General features: G+C 41.4%; 1 protein-coding gene across 3 annotated transcripts in view; it reads right to left on the reverse strand.

Moving 5' to 3' along the window:
* HPS5 (HPS5 biogenesis of lysosomal organelles complex 2 subunit 2) overlaps positions 1-26,584 on the reverse strand; it is a 99,202-nt gene that overhangs the window by 36,034 nt on the left and 36,584 nt on the right. For all 3 annotated transcript variants that reach the window (XM_033928164.1, XM_033928162.1, XM_033928163.1), the window contains exons 8-14: positions 25,638-25,709; positions 14,304-14,392; positions 8,234-8,412; positions 6,656-6,814; positions 6,371-6,530; positions 2,110-2,233; positions 1,131-1,268 (exon numbers count right to left, since the gene is read on the reverse strand). In XM_033928164.1, the coding sequence (XP_033784055.1) occupies positions 1,131-1,268; positions 2,110-2,233; positions 6,371-6,530; positions 6,656-6,814; positions 8,234-8,412; positions 14,304-14,392; positions 25,638-25,709 (921 nt within the window). The remainder of the gene's footprint in view (positions 1-1,130; positions 1,269-2,109; positions 2,234-6,370; positions 6,531-6,655; positions 6,815-8,233; positions 8,413-14,303; positions 14,393-25,637; positions 25,710-26,584) is intronic.

Consider the following 26,584-nt stretch of genomic DNA (forward strand, 5'->3'; position numbering starts at 1 on the left):
GGCCAGGGGGGTCGCGGGTCGGCTGGGGGACGGGCGGAGGTTCTTGGGGGGGGGCGGTCGTTGGGGGGAGGGGGTTTGCGTCGAGGGCAGGAGGGCCTGGGATCCCTCCTGCCCGTAATGTAGTGCGGGGTGGGGTTAGGGGGTCGCCGTGGCCAGGAGGGTTTGGGCTCCCTCCTGGCCCGATATTGTTGGGGAGTCGGCGGTCCTTCGGGGTGAGGGTGCGAGTGGTCCTGCCGGGGGGGGGGGATGTATCGGACGTCGGGGGGGGGCATCAGGCTTTCAGAATGGGGACAGACCTTCAAGGGGGACAGGACTTCAAGGGGGGACAGTGCACGGAAAGTCAGGGGGGGTGAACGGAGAGTCGGGACAGCGCACGGAAAGTCAGGGCAGTGCACGGAAGTCAGGGGGGTGAACGGAGAGTCGGGACAGCGCACGGAAAGTCAGGGCGGGCGAAAGGAGCGTCGGGCATCATGCGCGTTATATGCCTGAGCGCGGTATAGAAAAGTTTTGGTACATATCATCGTGATTTCTGCGCGCTATACCCCTGTGCGCGTTTTACACAGGTGCGCGTTATATCCGCGAAAATACGGTAATCAGAAACATGTAAAAACAACAAAAAAAAACAAACAACCCACAACCCAGTGATATGCAAGAGCACCAAAGCTACAGCCTCTCCTTCTCCTGAGCCCATGTTTATAGTACTAGATCTGTACTGAACAATGGCGACTCGAACCTATCCTGAGTGTCACCATTAAAGATATCCCTAATGAATGAGCATGATAGAAATACTAGGTGATACATTTCCATGCAGTAACACAGAAAAACCAACTGCCTCATCCAGTCTAAATAGCTAGCAAGCTAGTGTGGCTGCTCCCCAAATGTTCTCACACTTGTTCATTAGAGCAGGGGTTCTCAATCCAGTCTTTGGAACACACTTAGCCAGTCAGGTTTTCAGGATATCCCCAATGAATTGTATGCTCAGGATATCCTGAAATCCTGACTGGCTAAGTGTTGCAAGGTCTGGGTTGAGAATCCCTGCATTAGAGATATCCTGAACCCCAATCTAGATGAGGACAGGGGGTACACAGAGTTTAGACACCCATTGCTCTGTGCAGCTAGTTTCTACTCACCTGATTTCCTCTTCCTCTAGTCTCGCAATGCCATCACATTGCTGCGTCTCATCTTTCACTTCATGCCTGGTTTTGGCATCGGGGTTTACATGAAGCGTACCAATTTTTTCAGTAGTTTTGCGAACAAAACTGGAAACGCTGAAAGTCAAATATCCAAATGCTGGTTAACTGGCTGCTTATGAAAAACAGAGATGTTAAGATTCAGCTGGAAAATTGAGAGACTTTCAGACCAATATTGAAAAGCACATACAGTAAACCACTTCTATTTAAGTTTAGAAAGCTGTTTGGGGTGGAGTGAGGGGAGGCAAGACATTTCTGGGGGTCAATATTCAAAGTGATTGAACCAGGCAGGTTAAATCATGCTGGCCAGCCCAGGTTGGATATTCAGCTGCACTTAACTGGACAGGGTTTTATCATATTGTAAACCACTTAGGGCACCTTTTACAAAGGTTCGCTAGCCAAAAAAATACTGCCTGCTTAAAAGGAGGTGGTAGCAGCTAGCGCGTGCAGCATTTTAGCGCGTGCTTAAAAACGCTAGCGCACCTTTGTAAAAGGAGCCCTTAGATTTTAACCTTGGTTTTATATTTGCGGTATATCAAATAAATTGAACTTGAACTTCACGTCATGGGTCCATAAACAGTAAAAAGGATGGGGTTTGGACTATTGACTATTGTATTACAAATTGTTTGCTCTGCTACATAGAATTCATGAAAACCTAATTTTTTTTATTTCTGGTGACTTTAAATCACCTTTTCCCTAGAGATGGTCACAAATGATATTCATACAAAAGATACTGGATACTTAGATTTAAGTATTTAATAAGAACTTAAATTATAAAATATGATTTTTCCCCAATTATGCATGGAATGATCTGTAGAGTGGCTTGTTTGGCATATATATCAACAAAATGACAGGCATGATATTATGAATGATGTGGCTGATGGACAAACCTGAACTGTGCAGCCTATGAATGGTTTACCTGTCCTTCATGGCCTGCAGAGAGAGAAGAGGAGAGGTGGAACGGAATGGTAATGGAATAGTGAATGGGAGCAAAGGCTCATTCCGATCTGTGTCGACCATCACTGAGGCATGAGATACATTGTCTGATGAATGGAGACAAAATTAAAATCATGAACATGCGCACATACAAAAATAATCTAAATGCATGAAGACACTACACCAAATCTAATTGCATCGCTAGTCAATGATGTAAGTGTGTACTGGCTTATATTTGCTACTACACTACTTGACACTGTAATAAAAATGAGACCTCTCATTTAGGGAGGGTAATTTTACATAGGCTGTGAAGGTGCAGATTCCCTCTATATTATAAAGGCAACATTTTTATTTAGAGAGGCTTTTCTAACCTAAAAATAGACAATTCCTCTAATCTGCTTATTCCATTCACTATAATGAATACCAACCGCTTTTAAGAAGCGTAATCCCCCCTTCTATGTTCTTCTCCCTCCCCCTCTTACCACCCTTTTTAAGAAGCGTAATCCCCCCTTCTATGTTCTTCTCCCTCCCCCTCTTACCACCCTTTTTAAGAAGCGCAATTCCCCCTTCTATGTTCTTCTCCCTCCCCCTCTTACCACCCTTTTTAAGAAGCGTAATCCCCCCTTCTATGTTCTTCTCCCTCCCCCTCTTACCACCCTTTTTAAGAAGCGTAATCCCCCCTTCTATGTTCTTCTCCCTCCCCCTCTTACCACCCTTTTTAAGAAGCGTAATCCCCCCTTCTATGTTCTTCTCCCTCCCCCTCTTACCACCCTTTTTAAGAAGCGCAATTCCCCCTTCTATGTTCTTCTCCCTCCCCCTCTTACCACCCTTTTTTATTTTATCTCGATGTATTTTACTCTTGCCTCCCCCTTGATTCGCTTGTTTCTAGTCGTCCATCTTACCTATTGAACCTATATATATATATATATATATTATCTAGTTTTAATATTTTTTTAACATTTGTTTGGGGGTACTAGTTGATAGATGGTTGAATAGAGCGTTGAATAAACATGGAACATATATGCCTTTATAAAACAGACTCTTTAAGAGATTCCATATGACATTCTGCCTGTTCTGAGACAGAAGTAATTGTGTTTGTGTGCTGCATGTATTCTATAAGATACATACATAAGGTTTGTGTAGCAGCTTAAGACAACCACCAGACTGGAGAAAGTAAACAAAACATCATCTTCAAAACAATGTTAAATTTATCAAGCCTGTGATCGGGAAAGCCATGCAGATGGTAACCCGAAATTGGAAGAACTATGGGCTAGATTTACTAACCCTCCGAGCCGTGTGCGATTTGCCAACCATCTACATACAAATGGGGGCAATCGGAGGCATGCCCCCAACCGACTGCATGGATCACTAAAGCCCTGACAGTAGTGACAGGAGAAACAGCTCCTGTCACTACTGTCAGGGCTTCTGCCGGCTTTTTAATTTTTTTTTTTTAATCGAGAAGATATTTTGTGTTTTAAACATGCAAAATAGCTGCCAGATTTAAAAAAAAAATTAAACCCCCCTCCCAACAAGTGCCCCTATCCCTCCTCCCTCCCTGAACCCCCCAAAAAATTTGCCCTGCAGCTGCGTTGAAAAAAAATTATGGCAAGAGGGTTCCCACTGGGTAATGGCAGGAGGGATGCCAACTCCCTGATGCCAATCCCCCAGAGCTAGGCGCCTCAGCCAATCAGGGCCTTAGGCCCCATCCTTTGCATCATACGATGCACTGGAGCGTGGCCTAAGGTCTCAGACTTGTCGCGGGAGACATTGGAGTAGGAGGGATTGACCACCCCTCCTGCTCCGTTAAAGGTGGGAAGGGGACGTCCGGGTGGGTGGCAACAGGGAGTTGGCATCCCTCCTGCCATTACCTAGTTTTTGGGTGGGACCAATGGCAGGAGGGAGTGGGAACGCTCCTGCCATAATTATTTTTGACGTGGCTGCGGGGCAAATTTTTGGGGGTGGTTCGGGGGGTTAGGGGTACTTGTTGGGAGGGGGGTTAGTAGTTGTAGATATGGCAGGAGGGTGTGGGAACCTTCCTGCCATAATTTTAAAGAGTACGAGGATGGGTGGGCCGGGCCAATGGCGGTTTCGCGATGGCAGGAGGGAGCTAGCATCCCTCCTGCCATATTTGTGGGGACCAGGTGGGCAGCGTCAGGCCCGATGGCAGTGGCGGCTGTGGATTTAAACCATGGGCTTGCTCTGCTATAAAGCATTGCGAGGCCTTGATTTTAAAGTGTAGAAGAGGGCAGGAAAGTCAGAAAGGATAGAAGCGACTGGTCTTCAGCAGTTGCTTCTTTTCTGATCGGCAAGCCCAATCGGTGTTAGCTAAAGTGTTTAGTGAATCGCTGCCCTCCCAAATTTGCATGCCATTTCCCTCATTTGCATGCACAGATCGGGAGGGGATCGCTAAACACTTTAGTGAATCGGACCGGAGGGAAATCTGCTCGCTAAGGGCTCGCAAACCGATCGGTACACGATCAGTTTGCTTAGTGAATCCTGGCCTATGACCACCTAAATTTTCCTTTCTGGTGAGCAAATTTGTGCTCCAGCTATAGATATGAAAAAATGAATGCTGATAGTTTGGGGCACAGTAATTTATTTAAGCTGGTTTGGGGGCCGTTGACATCATGTATTACCTCACCATAGTAGGTCTTTGATTATGAGTCAGTTTTAGTTTATTTTCGTACACATCCAGGAAAGGGTGGGTGGGGGGAGGGGCTATTTCTGTCCTAATTTGACTTTTGAGTATGTCCACCTGGGGTGGGAGGACATTTTTAATCTGAATAGGGTAACGTTATTGGGATAGTCTGTGTTTTATTGAATAATCATTGGGTGGGGGGAGAAAATAGTTGGTTATGCATATTTGTAAGTTGAATGTGCTTTTATTAACTTATTATATGATATGATGATATATATTTGTGCATTGCACTTTTGAAGTTTAGAAAATACATAAAGAATTAAAAAAAAAAAAAAAAGTAAGAAATAAAATCTCTCAGAATCAAGTTAAATTTTTCCTGCAGCCCTGTCCTTAAAAGGATCCCACTGTCTTCAGTATGCACTGTTCTTGTCTTCCCTGGGCCTCCCTAGTCTGTCTGTGCTCGGTTTTTACCTGACTGTTGAATCATGCCCTACCTGCCCTGACTTTAGTGAACTTTGCCCCTTCTGCTTTGTGCGGCAGGATTTAATGTGGTTCTGTGAGGGAATGTGTGTCAAGGGCAACTGATAACTTCCTACACATTCTTATCACAGGCTGAGCCTGCTCGACTTCACCTATTATTTACACAGAGAACACCTATGCATGCATCTCGCAAAATGTGAGCCTGTTATCTTAGTGCAGGGATAGGCAACTCCGGTCCTCGAGGGCCAGAATCCAGTCGGGTTTTCAGGATTTCCCCAATGAATATGCATTGAAAGCAGTGCATGCAAATAAATCTCATGCATATTCATTGGGGAAATCCTGAAAACCCGACTGAACTCCGGCCCTCGAGGACCGGAGTTGCCCACCCCTGTCCTAGTGCCTACTTTTCATATATGGAGGCGAGGATTATCTTCAAATTTGCTTGCCTCTGCTTCAAAACCCTAACAGGCTCGTCTCCAATCTACCTATCAGATCACTTTGTCCGTCCACTTGTTTGCCTTCCCGTCCCTAAAGTGCTGCATCTACAAGAGATTCCTTGACAGATCACTGGCGTTCCAAGCATGCAAATGGAACAAATGTCTATCCACTCTCATCTCTAATTCTCCCTCCTACCAAACTTTCAGGAAGTTAATCAAAACTTATCTCTTTGACAAATATCTCTGACTCCCGCCCTCCTTGTAATTCTACTTTTAACTATGCCTTGTACCTCCCACCTTCCTGCCTCCTCCCTACCTGCACCTCCTACCTACCTGCACCCAACTTCCTAAGCCACGCCGATTGACTTGTTTATAACCTCTCTATCTCCTTCTTGCCTGCTCCCAACTTGCTAAGTTATATTGATTGATTTATTTGTAAATTTCGCTGTAGATGTACAGTCTCTCGTCATGTAAACCGCTCTGAACTATTCTGGTACTGCGGTATACAAAAATAAAGTTATTATTATTATTATATGTATTTGCTAGGTCAGTTTTATAAGTGCCAACTCAAACATGTGAAGTACTGTTGTACATGCTAGGTCACTTATAAAATTATTCCCTTAAACAAAATCACTGACATACAGGAAATGTGTGCCCAATACCTCTAGATTTTTTTCTGCTTTCCTTACCAAGTTCAGTCTGCTCTTCCTCCTGCTGCAAAGTGACTTCTTTAAGTCTCTCATCATCTGACAAATTTTGGCTGTGCAGAGAACAAGATTCCTCATCTGACTGGCTTCCTCTCCGACTAATCACCCGATAGATCCCACTGTCTAAGACACTGAAGCTTTCCTGCAAGGAACACAGCATTCTCTCTCAAAAGTCTCAAGTTGTTCAACAAGAAAACCAGATTCTGACCAAAGCGGTAAATTAATGTTGCCCAGCAGCATTACTAATCAGTTATCAGGTACACTTACATGTGATGAGATGCTACTTCTTCTGCTGCTGCATGCAGAATCCAGAGACTCTAGCTTAGAAATCACCTCCTCTAGTTGGCCAATGAGCTCTTGTTGAGTTGAAAGATCCAGTTGAGATTTCAGATGCTCCAGTCGCTCCAAAGGCAGCACTTTTCTTGTCTGCAAATCCAGTAAAAACTTTGCCGAATGACTCTATTGCATTTCTGTGTATTGCATCAAGTACTATATGTAAATCAGTGGTGCATAAGAATAAATAAATTTAAATACTTCTTAAAGAAGCATTGTACACACAAGGAAAAAGATTACAGGTAAGCCTGCTCATTCCCTTCAGATGCCAAAATTTGGGAAATAAACTTAATTCAGAGAAAGGAGCCTAAATTCAGTGAAGCAACACTCTCTGAAAAACTTGTTAATTACTTTATACCTTCCTTCTAGAAACATCTTGTGGTTTTACAAATATCACTTTTTGTAGGCTCTTACTCTGTATTCAATAGTTTAATTCCCAGGCTGTAAGAGACGATCTTCAGAGTCACTTATGGGCGTATAAATGATTTACTTGGATCAGCTGTTTGTCTGAAAATTACCCTCCTTTAATGCTACTAAGATTCTGTAGTGTTCTGTAACACACATGCTTTTAGCTCATAGGTATCAACCCACTTGATATTGTTAGCAAAAAAAAGAAAAAAGATTCTGAAGAATCAAAGAGCTATTTGGTTGAAGTGAAGTAAACTTTGGATTTTTATGAAAATGAAATCTTCAAAAGAAATACATATGGCTCTCAGAAATACAGATGTCTGATCATGTGGCCTACTGTTGGGAACCCCCTCCCCCAACAAACTTGAAAATCTCTCTGTTAGCTAAAGTAAATTAAAAGAAAGCCATTTCCAGGGCTGTGCTTTGGTTAAAGAAGATGTTTAGCTCTATATTCCCTTTTCATTGCAAATGCAAGCAGTGTCTCACTTCCGGCTCACCACACAATTGTTTCCCACGTACTCACCTTTATAGGACCCCCAGGGACCCCTGAAGAAGACTTTTTGTCGAAACGCAGACCATGTTGGGTTCTGTATCCCTAGCGGACTAGATCCTTTAAGGCTCTTATGTGGATGATTTATTTTTATGTGGATGGAATTATTTTATGTGGATGATTTCAGTGTACCTTTGGAACTCTGACACTCAAATAAAGTCCATTTAGGAACATCGTCACTCCACAGAGGTTTTTTTTTTGTTTTGTTTTGTTTGGTTAGCTCTACATATGTCATTTTCTATTACGAGGGTGACTTTATAAGTTATTTCTTCAGGTAAAACAGAAATTCATGGGTCAAAATAAGCTTCTATAAATTGCTCATGGTATTATTTTGGGATTTTGTTTAAAATCTAGCAGTTTCTTTTTTTTAAGGCTGGCTTCTCATCTTAAGCAGGTCAAATTGAATTAGGTGGAGTTTTAGCAAAAACAAATTGAGGTGTTGCATAAAGAAGCTGCCTCACCTCAGGTTTTTAAAGCTTTTCCTCTCACCCCATAATATAGAAATTCGAGGTGCATTCAGTTTTGGAATAGTATGGGTGAACGCCTGTACTTACTCTGTTAGAGATGAGAGTGTTTTGAAAGAGATAGCAAACCCTGGCTGCAGGATTCCAGAAGCTTCTCTTCAATAGACGGTCAATACAGCGCTCCACGGGCAGAAGGGAGAAATGAGAAACCTTTCCATCAAGGTGCAGGCAGAACAGCTCATTCTTATAGACTGAAATATCCTGAATATCTATACAAGGCAAATAAAACCAAAAAAAGGTGTTAGTGCCTTGGTAGAACCCTCAAGGCTTTTCAGTTCTGAATTAAGTCAGAGAAATAGCATATATGTAAAATTTGTGCTTCAGGTGTTGTTTTTTAAAATGGGTATAACATCTGGATACAATTTAATATATACAAACTAAGGAAAGGGCAATTTGCAAAGCTACTTCTATGAGTAAAATGCCATTAACAGCAGCAAAAGAGCAGCTGAAGATTGCCTTTCCTTCTCTGGCTAAAAAGGGATAGGGAGAGAGAAGCAGTCTTTACATGAGGGGGGATCTTATTTTGACATTCTTCGAGTGGTTTTATTTATTTGGTTTTATATCCCGTCCTCCCAGAAGAACTCAGAACGGGTTACAAGTTTACATACATAATAAAGCGTATTTATACAAAGTGATGGCAAAATAGCATGGCACAACATTGTCTGACAAAGATAGCAAAACATAGATAAAGCATGGTAAAATATGACAAAATATGGTATGGTGAGACAGCATGGTGAGCATAGTATAGCAAATATAGTATTATTAGCATGGCTAACCTAGTATGACACGACATGGCAAATAGTAAGACAAGCTATGCATGATAAAACCTAGCATGGTAGACGAGGAACGGCAAACATTTAGTTATCTATACTGAAAAGCAGATACAAAATCCAGCTTCCCTATGGAAAGATTAGATACTTACCTTGGTAATCTTCTTTCTAGTAGTAGATACATTCTTGAACATTCAGGTAGTCAATCCATTCCCATGAAAATTCTTGTAGAAAGCCTAATTAACATTCTTTTGCTCCGCCTCTGTCCTCCAATTCCTCAGTTCGTACCAAAGCAGATAGTCAGACTTAAATAGGAAACATAATATGGAAGAGTATGGAAACATAATAGGGAAGAGTATGGAGACTCTCCCCAAGAAATATGTCTGTTCTGCTCATATAATTTAATATAACAGATGAAACAAAACTTAACCATTTGTAACACAAAAGGTGAAAACAAACAAGTCACCTACTAGAGTGCAATCTGCACTACCAGTGTGGGAGATTTGTCAGACATCTCCTAGATTCTTTGAAACAGAAGTCATGCCCCCCATCCTTGTCTATGCTTGATAAAGGGGAAAAAAAACAATGCCCATATTCCCTAGCACGTTTGAGACAGTAAACAGGCAAATGAACATCTGACAGGGCAGGCTTCAGGAATGTGTCTAACAGAAAGAAGATTATTGGGGTAAGTACCTAATCTTTTCTTCTACTGTGACAGACACATTATTCCAGATGGGACATATCAAAGCAGTCCCCCAAGTCTAGGTGTTGGGACAGATGAGCTTGCTGACAGTATATATGACCCAAACGCGGAATCCATTTTGGCTGCTATGTCCACCCTATGGATGCTGAATTTAACCAGCTATTTGTTCCACCACCCTGTGAAGCAAGTAACCAAGCGTACCTCTCTTTCCAGTGAAGGAAGTGCGATTTCTGCCCACACCTTCCAATAAGTCTTTAACTTCCCCCTGATGCATGGAGGCCCAGCTGTCGGCCTGGTGTCATAACTGCTTCTAGGCAGTGACTGTGGAGCGGAATCCTGAACATTGAGAGCGCCTGGCCCCTCTGAATCTTTGCCTCGAGCTTTGAAATGATCTCTGGCCTGAAGGTCCTCCCAAGAACTGATGATATTACCTTGAGCCATAAAAACTGGTTTGCCCCAACCCCTAGGGGTTTGAGGTTTGCTGTCTGGTAAAGCCTTTAGCTTGCAATCCTGCACACTGGTCATAAGATAATCCAGGTCTTTCCCAAAGAGCAATTGTCCTCTAAAGAGTAAATTACTCAAAGTTGCCTTGGAGGACAAGTCCCCCTGACCACAGCCTGATCCACAGCATCCTGTGGGCAGAAATTGTATAAGCAGACATTTTGCTCACAACTCTGAAAAGATTATTATTTAGAACATTGGCTACATAATTCACTCCAGACATCAGAAACTGATGATCCCTCCTGGCCACTGCCTCTGTATCACATCAAAACTTGGCGTGGTAAATACATGCTACAAAGCACACCACTGCTGCTGCTTTTAATCCTGCACCACAGCTTCAAATTGCTTCTTGAGAACAAAATCCAGCTTGCGGTCCTGGGTATCCTTTAATACCACACTGCCTTCATTGGGAGGGGAGGTACGCTTGGTTACTTGAGCTCACAGGGAATCTACTTTTGATGGAACAATTAGCTGGTTAAATTCAGCATCCATCGGATAGAGTTTAGCAATGGCTTTGGTCACCTGCAGGGGCCCCTCTGGGACCTCCCAATGGTCCGTCAGAATTTTTGTAATGTCCTGAGAGGGGAAGCATGTAGTCTGCATTTTAGTGCTGCTCATAAGCAAGTACTCTGTGGCTGAGGAATGTGGTGTCTATCTTTAATTCTTGGAAAGATTCCATGATTACCTCCAAAAGCACTGAGGGCTTAAATAGCTGGTGCTCAGTCGGGTCCTCTCCAAGATCAAGGGCCTCTACCAGGTCTGGATCTGGCTCCCCTAGACATGAAACAGCATCCCCTGCTACTGAGGATGCAGACTGGGAAAGTAAAGGCATTGATATACGGTAGAATCCTCATCATCCCAGTCCTCCTCTGACTGGTCCCCCCGTCTTGCGCATGGCACTGTTGCTGGGGGATTGTGTTCTTAGAGGGACCCCCTGGCGCCACAATGGCCGTGATCCCTGAAGGTTCCATGCGCCTGCTGTTAATCATGTATGCTTTGAACATCATATTGATGAATTCAGAGGGAAAACCTTGGCTAGGACACCAAGGCCCCTGCAGTCAATTCCCGAGCTCCATTCTGGGGTCTTATGGCAGAAGCATGGCTGCGCTTTGCCAGGGACACATTTTCGCTCTCCCTGGCTCCAGCCTGGAATTTTTCCTAGTCCTTGCACCATCTATGCCCTAACATTCCTCGAGGAACTAGAGGCGGCTAAGCCAGCAGCTCCCCCCACCAGCATGTGGGACACTAATGATCCTCAGCTGGCCATCCAGCACAAATCTGGCATGAATCTAAAGTATCCTAGCCTTTCATGACAGGAGTTGCCATCCAACATATTACTAATAACTGGAAAGATCACAGTAGACTTAATTTTAATTTCTGGTGGAATTCGTTATGTCACTTATATAGAATGGAAAGATCACTGGCGGTACAGAATGGAAAGTATAAAAGTTTTATAAAAATGTGGGAGCCATTAACATCTTTTTGTCATGATTAAATGCCATTTTTCCATTAATTATACATCACAGTGTTGAAAGAGGGAAAGGGTTTAATGGGAGGGTTTATGATCTTATAATGAATAACGGGCTTAGAGGGAGGGTGGAGGGAGGGTTGCATTTATATTTATAAGATACAATGATAAGATGTTCAAGTGTTCTAATTAATAGTGTTTATTATAAATTCTGTACACTTGATGAAAGTTTAAAAATGAATAAAGAATTAAAAAAAAAAAAAATAAAGTATCCTAGCCTGAGGAGTCCATCACACCTATTTTTGATCAAATTGAGGGTAGATGTTTTGAGGCAGATACAGGATTTTGTTTTCAAATTGGGAAATCCAAGATGGCCAAAGCAGCAGTAATTTTAGAGCCAAAAACGGTCCATTTGAGCTACACTGGGGTCAAAAACTAGCAATTTTGAAATTTTAGAGGCTCTGACCCCAGCCCCCCCCCAAAAAAAATGCTTAGAATCCTCCCCCCCCTTGCAATTTTGTTCTGTGGGCAGAACCTGGGGCCAGCCTGCTCCCAAGGGACCGGTACCTGAGCTCCTAAACTGTTGAGCAGGCTGTCCAAGTGGATGCACTGCTCCTTGGATGCATTGCAGACCTCTGACATAAGAACATAAGAACATAAGAAGTTGCCTCCGCTGAGGCAGACCATAGGTCCATCCTGCCCAGCGGTCCGCTCCCGCGGCGGCCCATCAGGCCCATTGCCTGAGTAGTGGTCTATACCTATCTATACCCTTCAATCCCTTTTTCTTCTAGGAATCTATCCAAACTTTCTTTGAAACCATTTAATGTTTTCTTGTCTACAACAGCCTCTGGAAGCACGTTCCATGTATCCACCACCCTCTGAGTGAAAAAGAACTTCCTAGCGTTTGTTCTAAACCTGTCCCCTTTCAATTTCTCCGAGTGCCCCCTTGTACTTGTGGTGGTCCTTAATTTGAAAAATCTGTCCCTGTCTACTTTTTCTATGCCCTTCAGGATCTTGAAGGTTTCTATCATGTCTCCTCTAAGTCTCCGCTTTTCCAGTGAGAAAAGTCCCAACTGCTTCAACCTGTCGGTATATGGGAGATTTTCCATTCCCTTTATCAGTTTAGTTGCTCTTCTCTGTACTCCCTCAAGTACTGCCATGTCCTTCTTGAGGTACGGCGACCAGTACTGGACACAGTACTCCTCAGACCTCAGACCTCAGAGTTTGAGCTCTCCCTCAGCCAGAGATGTCCCAAAATTGGGAGCCTCTACAGCACCGAAAAGCCTTGCAAATGGAAGCAAAAAAACGAAATTAAAAGAAAAATAAAACATGAACAGAAAAGATAGGCTTCTACCATCTTGCTTGTAAAGGCAAGCTGAGGCATTGGAGGACAGCCCAGAGAGATGGGACATGGAGCAAAAGGCGGCAAATGAGGCTTTCTACAAGAATTCTCACGGGAATGGATTGACTACCTGAATGTTCAGGAGTAATGTGTCTTGTTGCACTAGAAATGGAGTTTCCTTTTGATATTTTGAAAATATTTTAGGCACATTTTACTGCAGCAACTGTCAGCAGTGCAGTGAGGGGCAGTGGTGCCCAGCAACTCTCTTCCCCCCCCTCATGGGGGGCTCCTCAAATGCATTCCACCCCTCTCCAGTACCTCTTCTAGTAGTGACAACTAGAAGAGATATGGGGGGAGGGGCAGTGGTGGAATTAATTTAAGACACTTCCCCTGGGGGAAAAGGGATGAAGAATGCTGGCATCTCTGCCAAGTTGGCGCCAAGTGCGTGCTTACCCCCCTCCCCACCCAACACACAAATTATACCACTGGCAATGATGCTTGTTGGGAAAGGTAAGTTTGTGCGGCCATCCATATGTATAAGTTTGCTTATACGCAAATAAATCTATAGGTCATGCAGAGAATGAAATGAGAGAAAAACGGGTGGCGGGAAGGTCAGGCTTCATTACCCAAAGATGAAAAGGACAGGCAGAAGAAAAACTGGAGTCATAGGGCCCCCAAACTTCGTGGTACAGGAGTAGGAAACCTGTTACAGTAAAGATTGGGAATGTGGATGTCCTGAAAAATGATTTTATTCGCTCTGAATTGGTAATACATGTATGAATGTCCTGACGGACCCTACACGGTCCATATTTCGGCAAGACCACCTTCTTCAGGGGTCCGGATGATATAGGGTACAAAGATAAAAATATGAGCAAAACAATGTACATGTCTTTGAGCATAAAACCTGAAAATGGCTTGAAATAAGCAGAGTGGCGCGTAAAATCGCAGTGGATCATTGGGTCTCCTTTTTTGTGTTACAGTAAAGATTGGAGCAGAGTCACAGAGGGGACCAATTCCCACTGATACAAGAAAATGAATTCCCACTGAAAAAAAAAAAAAAAAAAAGAAAGCAAAAAGGATGAAAGGAGGAAGAGAGAGAGAAAGGTAGTGAACACACGTAGTGAAAGAGTAGCCATGGTTAGAGCAACAAGCCAAGAATTAGGATGCACCAGGGTATTCAGTGGCATGAACTTCTAGGTTGGTGTAGCTGGTTCCATCTCTAGAAATGCTCAGAATTACTCCTAAGCCATGAAAATAGACTGCAATTAGCACAAGTCAACAATAAAAATATGCAAAGGCTTTAATTAATTACTTACCCCTGACGTCACTCCAGAGTAGCACCTGCACATTCTGAGGAGCAAAGACATAAATACCCCGCTCCGTCCAGCTCATCACACAATGCTCGCTGGAAGTGATGAAAAGAAAAGTTTAAGCAGTAAGAAGCCTAGGTTGGCTAAGATGGGAGGAAATCAAGATTCAAATCCCACATCTCCCAGCTTGGCATCTAAACTTAAGTGCCCTTTGCATGCTTCAAATTACAAAACAGTAGCACTTACGTGGTTAAGTTCAGCTCTATACTATAAACTGGGCCTACTACTTGCTTAGCATGTAAATTAGGGTTGTTCAGAAAAACCAAAAGTCCAAATTGAAGTTTTTCCCATAAATCTGATTGCATTTTGAGCAGAAAATTAAAAATTTTTTTAAGACCACCCTGATGAAAAGCACCATTTTTCTTAAAATTTGCTATTTTTGCTTAATGTAGCAAATTTCTTGGTATTATAGCTAACTTATTTTTTCACATTCAGCACTTTCTTATCAAACTTTCAGGAAGTCAATCAAAACTTATCTCTTTGACAAATTTCCCTGACTCCACTTCTGCCTTGATGTATTCTTAAAACACTCCCAGCTAAACTCAATTAATCTTAATATGCTAATGTAATTTTGAAAGTTTTTTTGTATTATCGCTATCTGTATACAGTCTCTGTCTGTAAACCGCTCTGAACTATTTGTGATATTGCAGTATATAAAATTTTATGTCAAGTCTGTTTTATTGAGAAAGAACAATAAATCAGTACAGAAATAACACTAGAGTCTCCAGTATGCTTATTTATAACAAGTGGGATCAGATTCCTTAGAACACCCACAAAAGAATAGGAAAACATTCTCTTTTTTTTTTTTTTTAATTTCTTTATTCTTTTTCAAACTTACATCAAGTGCACAAAAAGAACAACATGAAATACTATCGTACAACACTTGAACATCATACATTATATTCTTAATATGTAAATTAATTAAAAACCCTCCCCCCTCCCATCTTTCTATACAATCATCAAAACTATCATATTCCTTCAAAATTTCAATTTTGCTACATCTTATCTTCCAATCTCCCCACCCCCCTATGTATATTATCAAAGAAAAATGATGCCTATTCACTACAAAAATCAACCATCGGTCTCCATATCTTTAAAAATTTTTTATAACTTCCTTTCTGTATTGCAATTGCTCTTTCCATCTTGTAAATATGACACAGGGAATTCCACCAAAACGTATAATTGAGATTACTATAATTTTTCCAGTTGTTAGTAATATGTTGCATAGCAACACCCGTCATTATCATCAAAAGCTTATTATGTGCTGATAATTGACTTTTTTTCCTCATAGACATACCGAACAGAACAGTATCATATGATATTTCCACATGATTTTCCAATAAGCAATTTATTTGAGACCAAATTGAATTCCAAAAATTCCTAATGCAGGGGCAATAAAAAATTAGATGACCCAATGTCCCCACTTCTAGATTACAGTGCCAGCATCTATTAGATTTAGAGCTATCCAACTTTTGTAAACGAACTGGGGTCCAAAAAGCTCTATGTAATAAAAAGAACCAAGTTTGTCTCATAGATGCTGACACTGTACATCTCATTCTCCAAGACCAAATTCGTGGCCATTGAGAAGCAGAAATATTATACTTAATATCTCAATGCTCCAAATGTCTCTCAGACTAGTTTTTGGCTTTTTATTTAAAAATCCAGATAATAATTTATACCACTGTGCGGCTAGGTGTCCCATGAAATCAGCCTGGAAACATAGGAACTCCAAACTATATTGAGTATTAAGAGCCTGCTTCAGCTGCAACCATTTAAAACTTTGTGATTTATCAAGACCAAATCTAATTTGCAACTGTGAAAAGTCAAGCAGTTTACCATTTAAAATAACATCATTTAAAGTTCTTATGCCTGCTATAATCCAGTATTTCCATAAGATTTGAGCTCCGCCAATTCGAATCTTGGAGTTTATCCATAAAGATTGATTTGTTGATTTGCTTATTGGAATAGATGTTAGATTACTAATGTATCTCAAAGTTTTCCATGTATCAATCAAAATTCTGTTCTGTTTATATCTTCTAGGCATTTTTATACTAACAACATGAACTAAATGTAAAGGAAACATAAGACGCCACTCCAAATATAACCAATCTGGAGCATTATCATAGAGTTCTGGGAGGATCCAATACATACCCTGGCTTAAAATATAGGCTTGATGGTACCTATAAAAGTTTGGAAATTTAACCCCTCCCTCCTCAATTGGCTTTTGTAGAGATACTAGAGCAATCCTAGGTCTTTTACCCAGCCAAATAAATTTCATAAGAATACCATTAAGTTTTTTATAAAATGACCCCTGAAAAAATATTGGTATCATACTCATTTGGTAACAAACTACTGGTATCATACTCATTTGGTAACAAACTACTGGTATCATACTCATTTGGTAACAAATATTGGTATCATACTCATTTGGTAGCAAACTCATTTTAATTGTTTGCACTCTCCCCCACCATGAAAGATGTAACGGATTCCAATGCTCACATACTTCTGTTATTTTTTTTAATAAAAGTTTTTCATTCTCTTTCAAAGTGTCTTCCAACGTCTTTTTTATCATTATACCTAAATATTTTAATCCCTCTTCTTTCCAGGTAAATGAAAAAGCATCAAATAAACCTTTAGTACAATGTACATTAAGAAGAAGAATCTCAGACTTATTCCAATTGATTTTATATCCTGAAAATTTTCCAAATGTATCAATCTGCTCCAATAAACATGGAATGGTAGATTCAGGATTCCTCAAATACAGCAATATGTCATCCGCATATGCTGAAACTTTATATTCTCTATCAGAAAAGAGAATATCCTGTATCCCCTTTGCTTGTTGAATGGCCAATAACAAGGGTTCTAATACAATATCAAAAAGCAAAGGAGACAACGGACAACCCTGTCTAACCCCCCTCCGCAAAGTAAACCGATCAGAGAAACTATTATTAATGTACAATCTTGCAGAAGGGGAGCTATACAAAGCTTGAATCATTTGAATAAATCCCGGACCAATACCAAACCAACCAAGTGCTTGATACATAAAAGAACCATCTACCAAACTATTATGACTCACTTCAAGTTATGAAAAGATAGCCTCAATAATAGTTATGCTCAGAATACCTTATACAATCCAATGGGAATTCTGATTCCACTTTCTCAAAACGAGTCAGTGGTGTTGGAATTCTTCATCATTCCCAATACATGGAAAGTACCGTATTTTCGCGGATATAACGCGCGCGTTATACGTGATTTTACGTACCGCGCATACCCCTCGCGCGTTATATGCCTGAGCGCGGTATAGAAAAGTTTTTAAACATAGTTCCCACCCCGCCCGACGCCCGATTCACCCCCCCAGCAGGACCGCTCGCACCCCCACCCCGAACGACCGCTCGCACGCGCTCCCACCCGCACCCGCATCCACGATCGGAGCAAGAGGGAGCCCAAGCCCTCTTGCCCGGCCGACTCCCCGACGTCCGATACATCCCCCCCCCGGCAGGACCACTCGCACCCTCACCCCGAAGGACCGCCGACTCCCCAACAATATCGGGCCAGGAGGGAGCCCAAACCCTCCTGGCCACGGCGACCCCCTAACCCCACCCCGCACTACATTACGGGCAGGAGGGATCCCAGGCCCTCCTGCCCTCGACGCAAACCCCCTCCCCCCAACGACCGCCCCCCCCCAAGAACCTCCGCCCGTCCCCCAGCCGACCCGCGACCCCCCTGGCCGACCCCCACGACACCCCCACCCGCCTTCCCCGTACCTTTGTGTAGTTGGGCCAGAAGGGAGCCCAAACCCTCCTGGCCACGGCGACCCCCTAACCCCACCCCGCACTACATTACGGGCAGGAGGGATCCCAGGCCCTCCTGCCCTCGACGCAAACCCCCCTCCCCCCCAGCCGACCCGCGACCCCCCTGGCCGACCCCCACGACCCCCCCACCCCCCTTCCCCGTACCTTTGGAAGTTGGCCGGACAGACGGGAGCCAAACCCGCCTGTCCGGCAGGCAGCCAACGAAGGAATGAGGCCGGATTGGCCCATCCGTCCTAAAGCTCCGCCTACTGGTGGGGCCTAAGGCGCGTGGGCCAATCAGAATAGGCCCTGGAGCCTTAGGTCCCACCTGGGGGCGCGGCCTGAGGCACATGGGCCAAACCCGACCATGTGTCTCAGGCCGCGCCCCCAGGTGGGACCTAAGGCTCCAGGGCCTATTCTGATTGGCCCACGCGCCTTAGGCCCCACCAGTAGGCGGAGCTTTAGGACGGATGGGCCAATCCGGCCTCATTCCTTCGTTGGCTGCCTGCCGGACAGGCGGGTTTGGCTCCCGTCTGTCCGGCCAACTTCCAAAGGTACGGGGAAGGGGGGTGGGGGGGTCGTGGGGGTCGGCCAGGGGGGTCACGGGTCGGCTGGGGGGGGGGGGGGTTTGCGTCGAGGGCAGGAGGGCCTGGGATCCCTCCTGCTCGTAATGTAGTGCGGGGTGGGGTTAGGGGGTCGCAGTGGCCAGGAGGGTTTGGGCTCCCTTCTGGCCCAACTACACAAAGGTACGGGGAAGGCGGGTGGGGGTGTCGTGGGGGTCGGCCAGGGGGGTCGCGGGTCGGCTGGGGGACGGGCGGAGGTTCTTGGGGGGGGGCGGTCGTTGGGGGGAGGGGGTTTGCGTCGAGGGCAGGAGGGCCTGGGATCCCTCCTGCCCGTAATGTAGTGCGGGGTGGGGTTAGGGGGTCGCCGTGGCCAGGAGGGTTTGGGCTCCCTCCTGGCCCGATATTGTTGGGGAGTCGGCGGTCCTTCGGGGTGAGGGTGCGAGTGGTCCTGCCGGGGGGGGGGATGTATCGGACGTCGGGGGGGGCATTAGGCTTTCAGGATGGGGACAGACCTTCAAGGGGGGACAGGACTTCAAGGGAGGACAGTGCACGGAAAGTCAGGGGGGGTGAACGGAGAGTCGGGACAGCGCACGGAAAGTCAGGGCAGTGCACGGAAGTCAGGGGGGGTGAACGGAGAGTCGGGACAGCGCACGGAAAGTCAGGGCGGGCGAAAGGAGAGTCGGGCAGCATGCGCGTTATATGCCTGAGCGCGGTATAGAAAAGTTTTTGTACATATCATCGTGATTTCTGCGCGCTATACCCCTGTGCGCGTTTTACAATGGTGCGCGTTATATCCGCGAAAATACGGTACTCAATATGTTTTTTAGAGATATATTTTTTTAAAAAGATTTTTTCTCTCTTTTTTTGCTTTTTAGAGATTTTTTCTATTTTCACATCAATATAACTATAGCTTATATATAGAAAAAGGTTTAAAAGTGCATCACTTAACTTAAATCCTTATCGGTTCCCCTTCCCGACGCGTTTCAGAATTCTTTTTCAAGGTCGGGGGAACAAGAGATAAGGTTAATCCTCAACCATACATTTACTGCCACTGGCATCTTTCTTGATAGCCAGTGGCAGTAAATGTATGGTTGAGGATTAACCTTATCTCTTGTTCCCCCGACCTTGAAAAAGAATTCCGAAACGCGTCGGGAAGGGGAACCGATAAGGATTTAAGTTAAGTGATGCACTTTTAAACCTTTTTCTATATATAAGCTATTTAAGCTATAATAAATTATATTGATGTGAAAATAGAAAAAATCTCTAAAAAGCAAAAAAAGAGAGAAAAAATCTTTTTAAAAAAATATATCTCTAAAAAACATATTGAGTACTTTCCATGTATTGGGAATGATGAAGAATTCCAACACCACTGACTCATTTTGAGAAAGTGGAATCAGAATTCCCATTGGATTGTATAAGGTATTCTGAGCATAACTATTATTGAGGCTATCTGATACATAAAAGACCATTCAACTCTGTCAAACGCTTTTTCCGCATCTAAAGAAATGGAAAAAACCGGATCTGCAATTTCTTTAGATAAATTTAACATATGAAAAGCCAATCTAGTATTATCAGAGGAGTGTCTTTTTGCCACGAAACCAGTTTGATGCATATCAATGATAAAAGGGAGAGCCTTAGCTAATCATAAAGCCAAAATCTTGGCCAAAAGTTTACCATCCACATTTATTAATGAAATGGGCCTGTAATTTGCAACCAAAGTAGGATCTCTATTTGGCTTTGGCAAAACAATTGTTACTGATTCCGCCATAGTACCTGTAATACATCCCTTAGACAATTGGGATTTAAATAAATTTAATAATTGAGGTAATAGAGAAACTTGAAATGATTTGTAAAATTCCACTGTAAATCCATCCCCACCTGGAGCGGATCCAACTCTAAGAGATTTCAATGCCGTTTCTAATTCTTTTAATGATATAGGCTCATCTAAACTCCTTTTTATATGATCTGGAACTTTCGGACCAATAATTCAATTTAAAAAATCTATACCATCCTTCTCTTTACCCTCATAAGATTCAGAAGAGTATAGTTCTTTATAAAACTTTAAAAATTTACTTAAAATGCTCTCAATTTGAGAATGCATCTCACCTTTCTCATCTTTAATTGCAATAACTTTTGTTCTTCTTTTCTTTGCTTTAAGGTAATTAGCCAATAACCTACCCGCCTTATTTGAATTTCCATAATACAAAGTTTGTTGATAAAAAAGGTCCTTCCTTATCAATTTTGATGCTAATTCATTATAATTACCTTTTGCTTTTAATAAATCTTGTAAAGTGTCATGTTCCCATTTATTTATCAATTTATCTTCCAAAACTTTAATTTCTCTTTCTAACTTAGAATATTGATTCTTAATTTGTTTCCTAATATAAGCAGAGTAAGAAATAATATTACCTCTTAAAGTAGCCTTAAAGCATCCCAAATATTTTCCATTGAAATTTCGTCTGATAAATTATCTTGAAAATATTCATTAATTTTTAATTTTAATTCATCTAAAAATTTTGTATCAACAAGCAATGTGTTATCAAATCTCCAAATAGGTCTACTATACTCTTGCTGATCTATTTGAAGCTCAATCCATACACCCCCATGATCAGATATAATAATTGGGTCTATAGAAGCTTTTAACACTTGTTGAACTAAATGAGTTGAAACAAAAATATAATCAATTCTAGAAAAAGACTCATGAACTTGTGAACAAAAGGAAAATTCCCGATCATTAAAATGAAGAATATCTTTTAAATCACATGAATGTACCAAATTGTCTAACCCTAATGATTTTATATCTCTACAAGGTTTTTTATCTAATAATGGATCCATAACAGCATTAAAATCTCCAGCCACAACCAATTTGGAAGCAGCCAGTGGGAGTAACAATCTCTGTACTATCTTAAAGAATTCATTTTGATTCGAATTAGGGGCGTACAAATTAAACAAAGCCAGGGTATTATTTCCCATTCTCATCTCTACATGGACCCATCTTCCCTTTGGATCTGAACCTACCATTTTAAAATTAGCAGTACATTTCTTATTAATAAGAATAGCTACCCCTGCCTTTTTCCCATCAGCAGGAGCAAAAAAACAATGTTTCACCCAATTTTTTTGATTCTAATATAGACAAGTGAGTCTCTTGGATGTAATAAATATCCGCATTCTGCTTTTTTAAGAATGCTAATATTTTATTCCTTTTAACCTGATGGTTGAGTCCATTCACATTTAAAGAAAAAATTTTAAAGTTATTCATAACCTTTTTTATAAGAATAATCTAACAAAAATAAGTAAATCAAATTGTTCCACAGTTCCTGAATATGCATCATTTTCCAAAATTCTAATTTTTTATACAAAACCTTATACCTGTAACCCCAACCTTCCCAATCCCACCCCCCACCCTTATTCATCATTGAGAACTTGAAAACGCACATTTGATGGTAAGTTCTGAGATGTACCCCACAAGCTTAAACATTGCAAATAATTATATCAATATAATAAGCCAAAAAAGAATTGAGTGCATATATCATTCATTAATCAGCGATTATTACATATCCTTAAACAACACCCAATAATAGGTTCTAGATGCAATTGGTTTTACATGTGTCTCGAGGGAAAGACCTCAGAAACCTGCATCCAACACAGAACAGTCAATTCTTGTGGTGGTATAGCTTAGCAGGACAGATTTTCTATCATTGGTCACAAAACCCTCCACACACCAATCCCAAGTGCTTTCTGTTATCACAGTCAATATTAATTTCTATAGCACTAGGTGTGTGAAAATATAATGCACTTATCTGATTGCAGAATAAGGCCCGACGGGACCCGTTTCGCCAGCTTATGGCTTCGTCAGGGATCCTATTTTTATGACAGCTGCAAGACAACAATGAAACAAGTGCTTAGCCAGCACTCCGATAGCAAAACATCCAATTGTCTCTGCACATTTATACGAAATCGTACTCACTGTGTTCAGTGAGTACGATTTCGTATAAATGTGCAGAGACAATTGGATGTTTTGCTATCGGAGTGCTGGCTAAGCACTTGTTTCATTGTTGTCTTGCAGCTGTCATAAAAATAGGATCCCTGACGAAGCCATAAGCTGGCGAAACGGGTCCCGTCGGGCCTTATTCTGCAATCAGATAAGTGCATTATATTTTCACACACCTAGTGCTATAGAAATTAATATTGACTGTGATAACAGAAAGCACTTGGGATTGGTGTGTGGAGGGTTTTGTGACCAATGATAGAAAATCTGTCCTGCTAAGCTATACCACCACAAGAATTGACTGTTCTGTGTTGGATGCAGGTTTCTGAGGTCTTTCCCTCGAGACACATGTAAAACCAATTGCATCTAGAACCTATTATTGGGTGTTGTGTATCACATACAAGAGGTTCTTTACCATTGTTTGTTGAAGTAGTGATATCCTTAAACAAGACATAAAAATCATTATACTACATCTCATACATTTTAATTTCATTCAAATTAGATGACATATATATATTAGATTATTAAAGACTCATCTCTCAAATTAACTCTTCTTAAAACTACAAAGATAAGTTAAATTAATAATAATTTCATTTGAAATAAGGAAACCTATTTCTCTCAATTCATTTCCTCCCTAATATAATACCATCTTTTGCATCTTATTTTAATTAACTAATATGTGTTATCTTCTTTTAAACTCTTACCACAAAATGATATCATCTTCCCATCCATAACATAGATTCCTCAATATAATGAACAGAATAATTATATAATACACATCTCTCAAAAAACAAAAAAAACAAATATATTATCAGAATTCTCATCTAACTCTTCATAAAATGCTGTCCAAAGAACAAACACGCAGTGTTCTTAATATATTTCAAATTCTAATGCACTTGTAATACTTCCTTGTTTCTGTGACCCGGAAGTAAAGAAGCAATCCTTGGACTAAACCATTATCTCATATAAACCCTAATGAGACTATAAACTAAAAATAAAACAAAAGAAAGCAAAGCAGCAAATGATACTAAAACAACTAAACACTTTCCATATCATTGTATTTTCCCCCACTTTTTCATCTCAAAAACTGAGAGATACTCAGAACATTCCCTGTTTATTGCTGTAGTTCCATCTTATTTTTCACCGATCATTTGGGCTCTTCCAGCACTGCTGCAACATAGCATTATGAATTGCCAGGAACCATTCTCCAAGTAAGAAGCACAATGTAAAGATTTTCTTTGTAGATTCCTAAGAATGTCCCTAAATAAATCCTCAGCGTTTTTATTAAAAACATGGCACACTCATACCATATGGCACATTTAGAACAAGATGATATAATAGAATCTGCACAGAAAGAAATTCTCTAATTTACATATCTTCCTCCATCTTCTTTCCAAGTATTCCAAATAGAATGTTAACTAATATTACTGCGTGTTTGAGGACAGTTAATTCAGTTGAATTCAAAAAGGATTCCATTTCTCCAAACATAAAATATAAACATATCTTAACTTTATCTTTTTACTTCCTTTTTTCTTCTTTTCTTTTCAATCCTTCAAATAAAAAAGTACAAGTCCATCGGAACTTTTTATCTTCATCTTATGATATCATCAAATGCTCACAATCATCTAAAATGTCTTTCAATTTGTCAGGACAATCAAAATTCATGGTTTTATTGGCATAGGTTACCCTCATTATAGCAGGGTATAATAAGCCAAACTTAGCTCCTAATTGCCTCATTTGTGGCCGTAAATCCAACATTTTTTTCCTCTTATCAGCAGTGGCCTTAGCAAAATCTGGAACTATGTGAATTTTTGCGTCCTGACATTTTAAGTTCTTATTTTCCTTTGCAAGCTTTATGATTTCCATCACCTGTTGGTGCCTTAACAGCTTAAAAATCAAAGGATGTGGTCTTAAATCCTTGCCAACTCTTCTAACAGAAATCCTGTGAGCTCTTTCAAACTCTAAAGGAAATTTTAATTTGAGTGGTAAAATCTTAGGAAGAAACTGTTCAAGAAAGGTGATGGCATCATTATTTTCAACACCTTCAGGGAGACCAATAATTCTCAAATTATTCCGTTTTTCCCTGTTAATAATATCTTCCATTTCTTTAGAGAGAAATTCCACTTTTTCTTTATACATTTTACATTTCTTTAACTCAGCTTCATTTGCTGACATTCTTTTTTCCATCTGGTCCGTTTTTAGTTCAAATCTTTCCATTCTTGCTGTGAGACTTTTCATTTCTTCTTTCACCTCCTTCAGATTTTTAGCATTGTCAGAAACAATCTCAGTTATTAGTTTCAGTTGAGCAGAAATGTCACCATTATCCTCTTTTGGCAACGGCACTTTCGCAGGATCCAGCTTTGATCTTTTAGCACCTCCACCACTTGTGCTAGCTCCTTCATTCTTCATCTGTTTATTTGCAGCCATAACCAGACTTGAAATCACTCAAAATCACTAAAATAAAACTAAATTAGTGACTTATTATTTCCTTCAGAAAGCTTGTGATATCAGAGCTCACTCAGCACTCAACCATCCAGCTGCGCTTCCAAGCCACGCCCCCCAGGAAAACATTCTCTTGTCATCAAATAATGATAAAAGGACATTTTATGCAAAAACTAGCAGCCATTTTATTAAACAAACCTTCAATATCTGTACTTTATTGTGGAAAATAACAGAAATTTTACATACTTCACTAATAGCTAAGCACGTACACTTTGGTGTGAGGCCTTGTTGCAGTGAATTGTACAGCATCGCAGACTCTCCTATCTCAAGAAGACATTAAATGCTTCAGTGTTTGGAATGCCTTTAGTAGATGACTACATCAAAGTGTACGTGTTTAGTTATTAGCAAAGTATGTTAAATTTCTGTTATTTTCCACAATAAAGTGCAAGAAAGGCCAGTAAGAAAGAGCATGAATTTTTTTTTGATAGACACTTACCTTAAAAATAAGAGTTTTGGAAATGCCAAAGACTGGGGTGAACATGAAGATGTATTGTACTGAGGATCTGATCTGAAATTTTAAAAAAAGGTTGAAAGTCTAAACTGATTTCATTCTAAATGAGAACTAATGAACTGATTTTCTCCCTCACAATACTGCTAATCAAATCTGGCTGTGCACATTAAAGAAAAGCTTTTGCTACTACACTTCTCCCTCTGAATCCGCGGTTTCAGCATCCGCAGATTCGGTTATTCGCGATTTTTTTTTTGTTCCGTTTTCATTTTCCGGGCTATTTTTAAGCCCTTTTAGACCCCCCTTAAATCTAACCTGGTGGTCTAGTGGATTTTCAGGGCAGGAGCGATCTTCCTACGCTCCTGCACCTATGAGTGATCTGCACAGGGCAGGAGTGTAGGAAGATCACTTCTGCCCCGAAAACCCGCTAGACCACAAGGTAAGGCTTAAGGGATGCCGGGGGGGGAGGGGAAGCAGGGGGTGGGTCAGAGCAGACCTGAATATTATTTGCGGTTTTTTAATATTCGTGGGCCGGCTCTGCCCCTAACCCCCGTGGATTCAGAGGGAGAAGTGTACACTGAATCATTGCATTCTAATGTATTTCAGAGTACATGTGATACAACTATACTGTGACATGTGACATACAAGGAGCATCCCCGAATTAGAACATGCACAATTACCTGAGCTTTATATAAGCACCTATATGGATGCAGACATACATATATAGTTTGCAGCTGCACAGCAAACATAGCCACTTTATAAAGAAACACAAAATCTTTTGCTATATCAAGCTTCGGGGTTGGGGGAAGAGGGGGGTGAGCTAAAGGGATTCATATGGTATACAGGAGGTGGAGGATTATTTAGTACAATCTGGTTACAGTTCAGTGGTGGTAGGAGTTTGTCTTCCTAGAGATTCGACATGTATTAAAAAGAAG

The sequence above is a fragment of the Geotrypetes seraphini genome, chromosome 19 (assembly GCF_902459505.1).
Source record: "Geotrypetes seraphini chromosome 19, aGeoSer1.1, whole genome shotgun sequence".
NCBI lineage: Eukaryota > Metazoa > Chordata > Amphibia > Gymnophiona > Dermophiidae > Geotrypetes > Geotrypetes seraphini.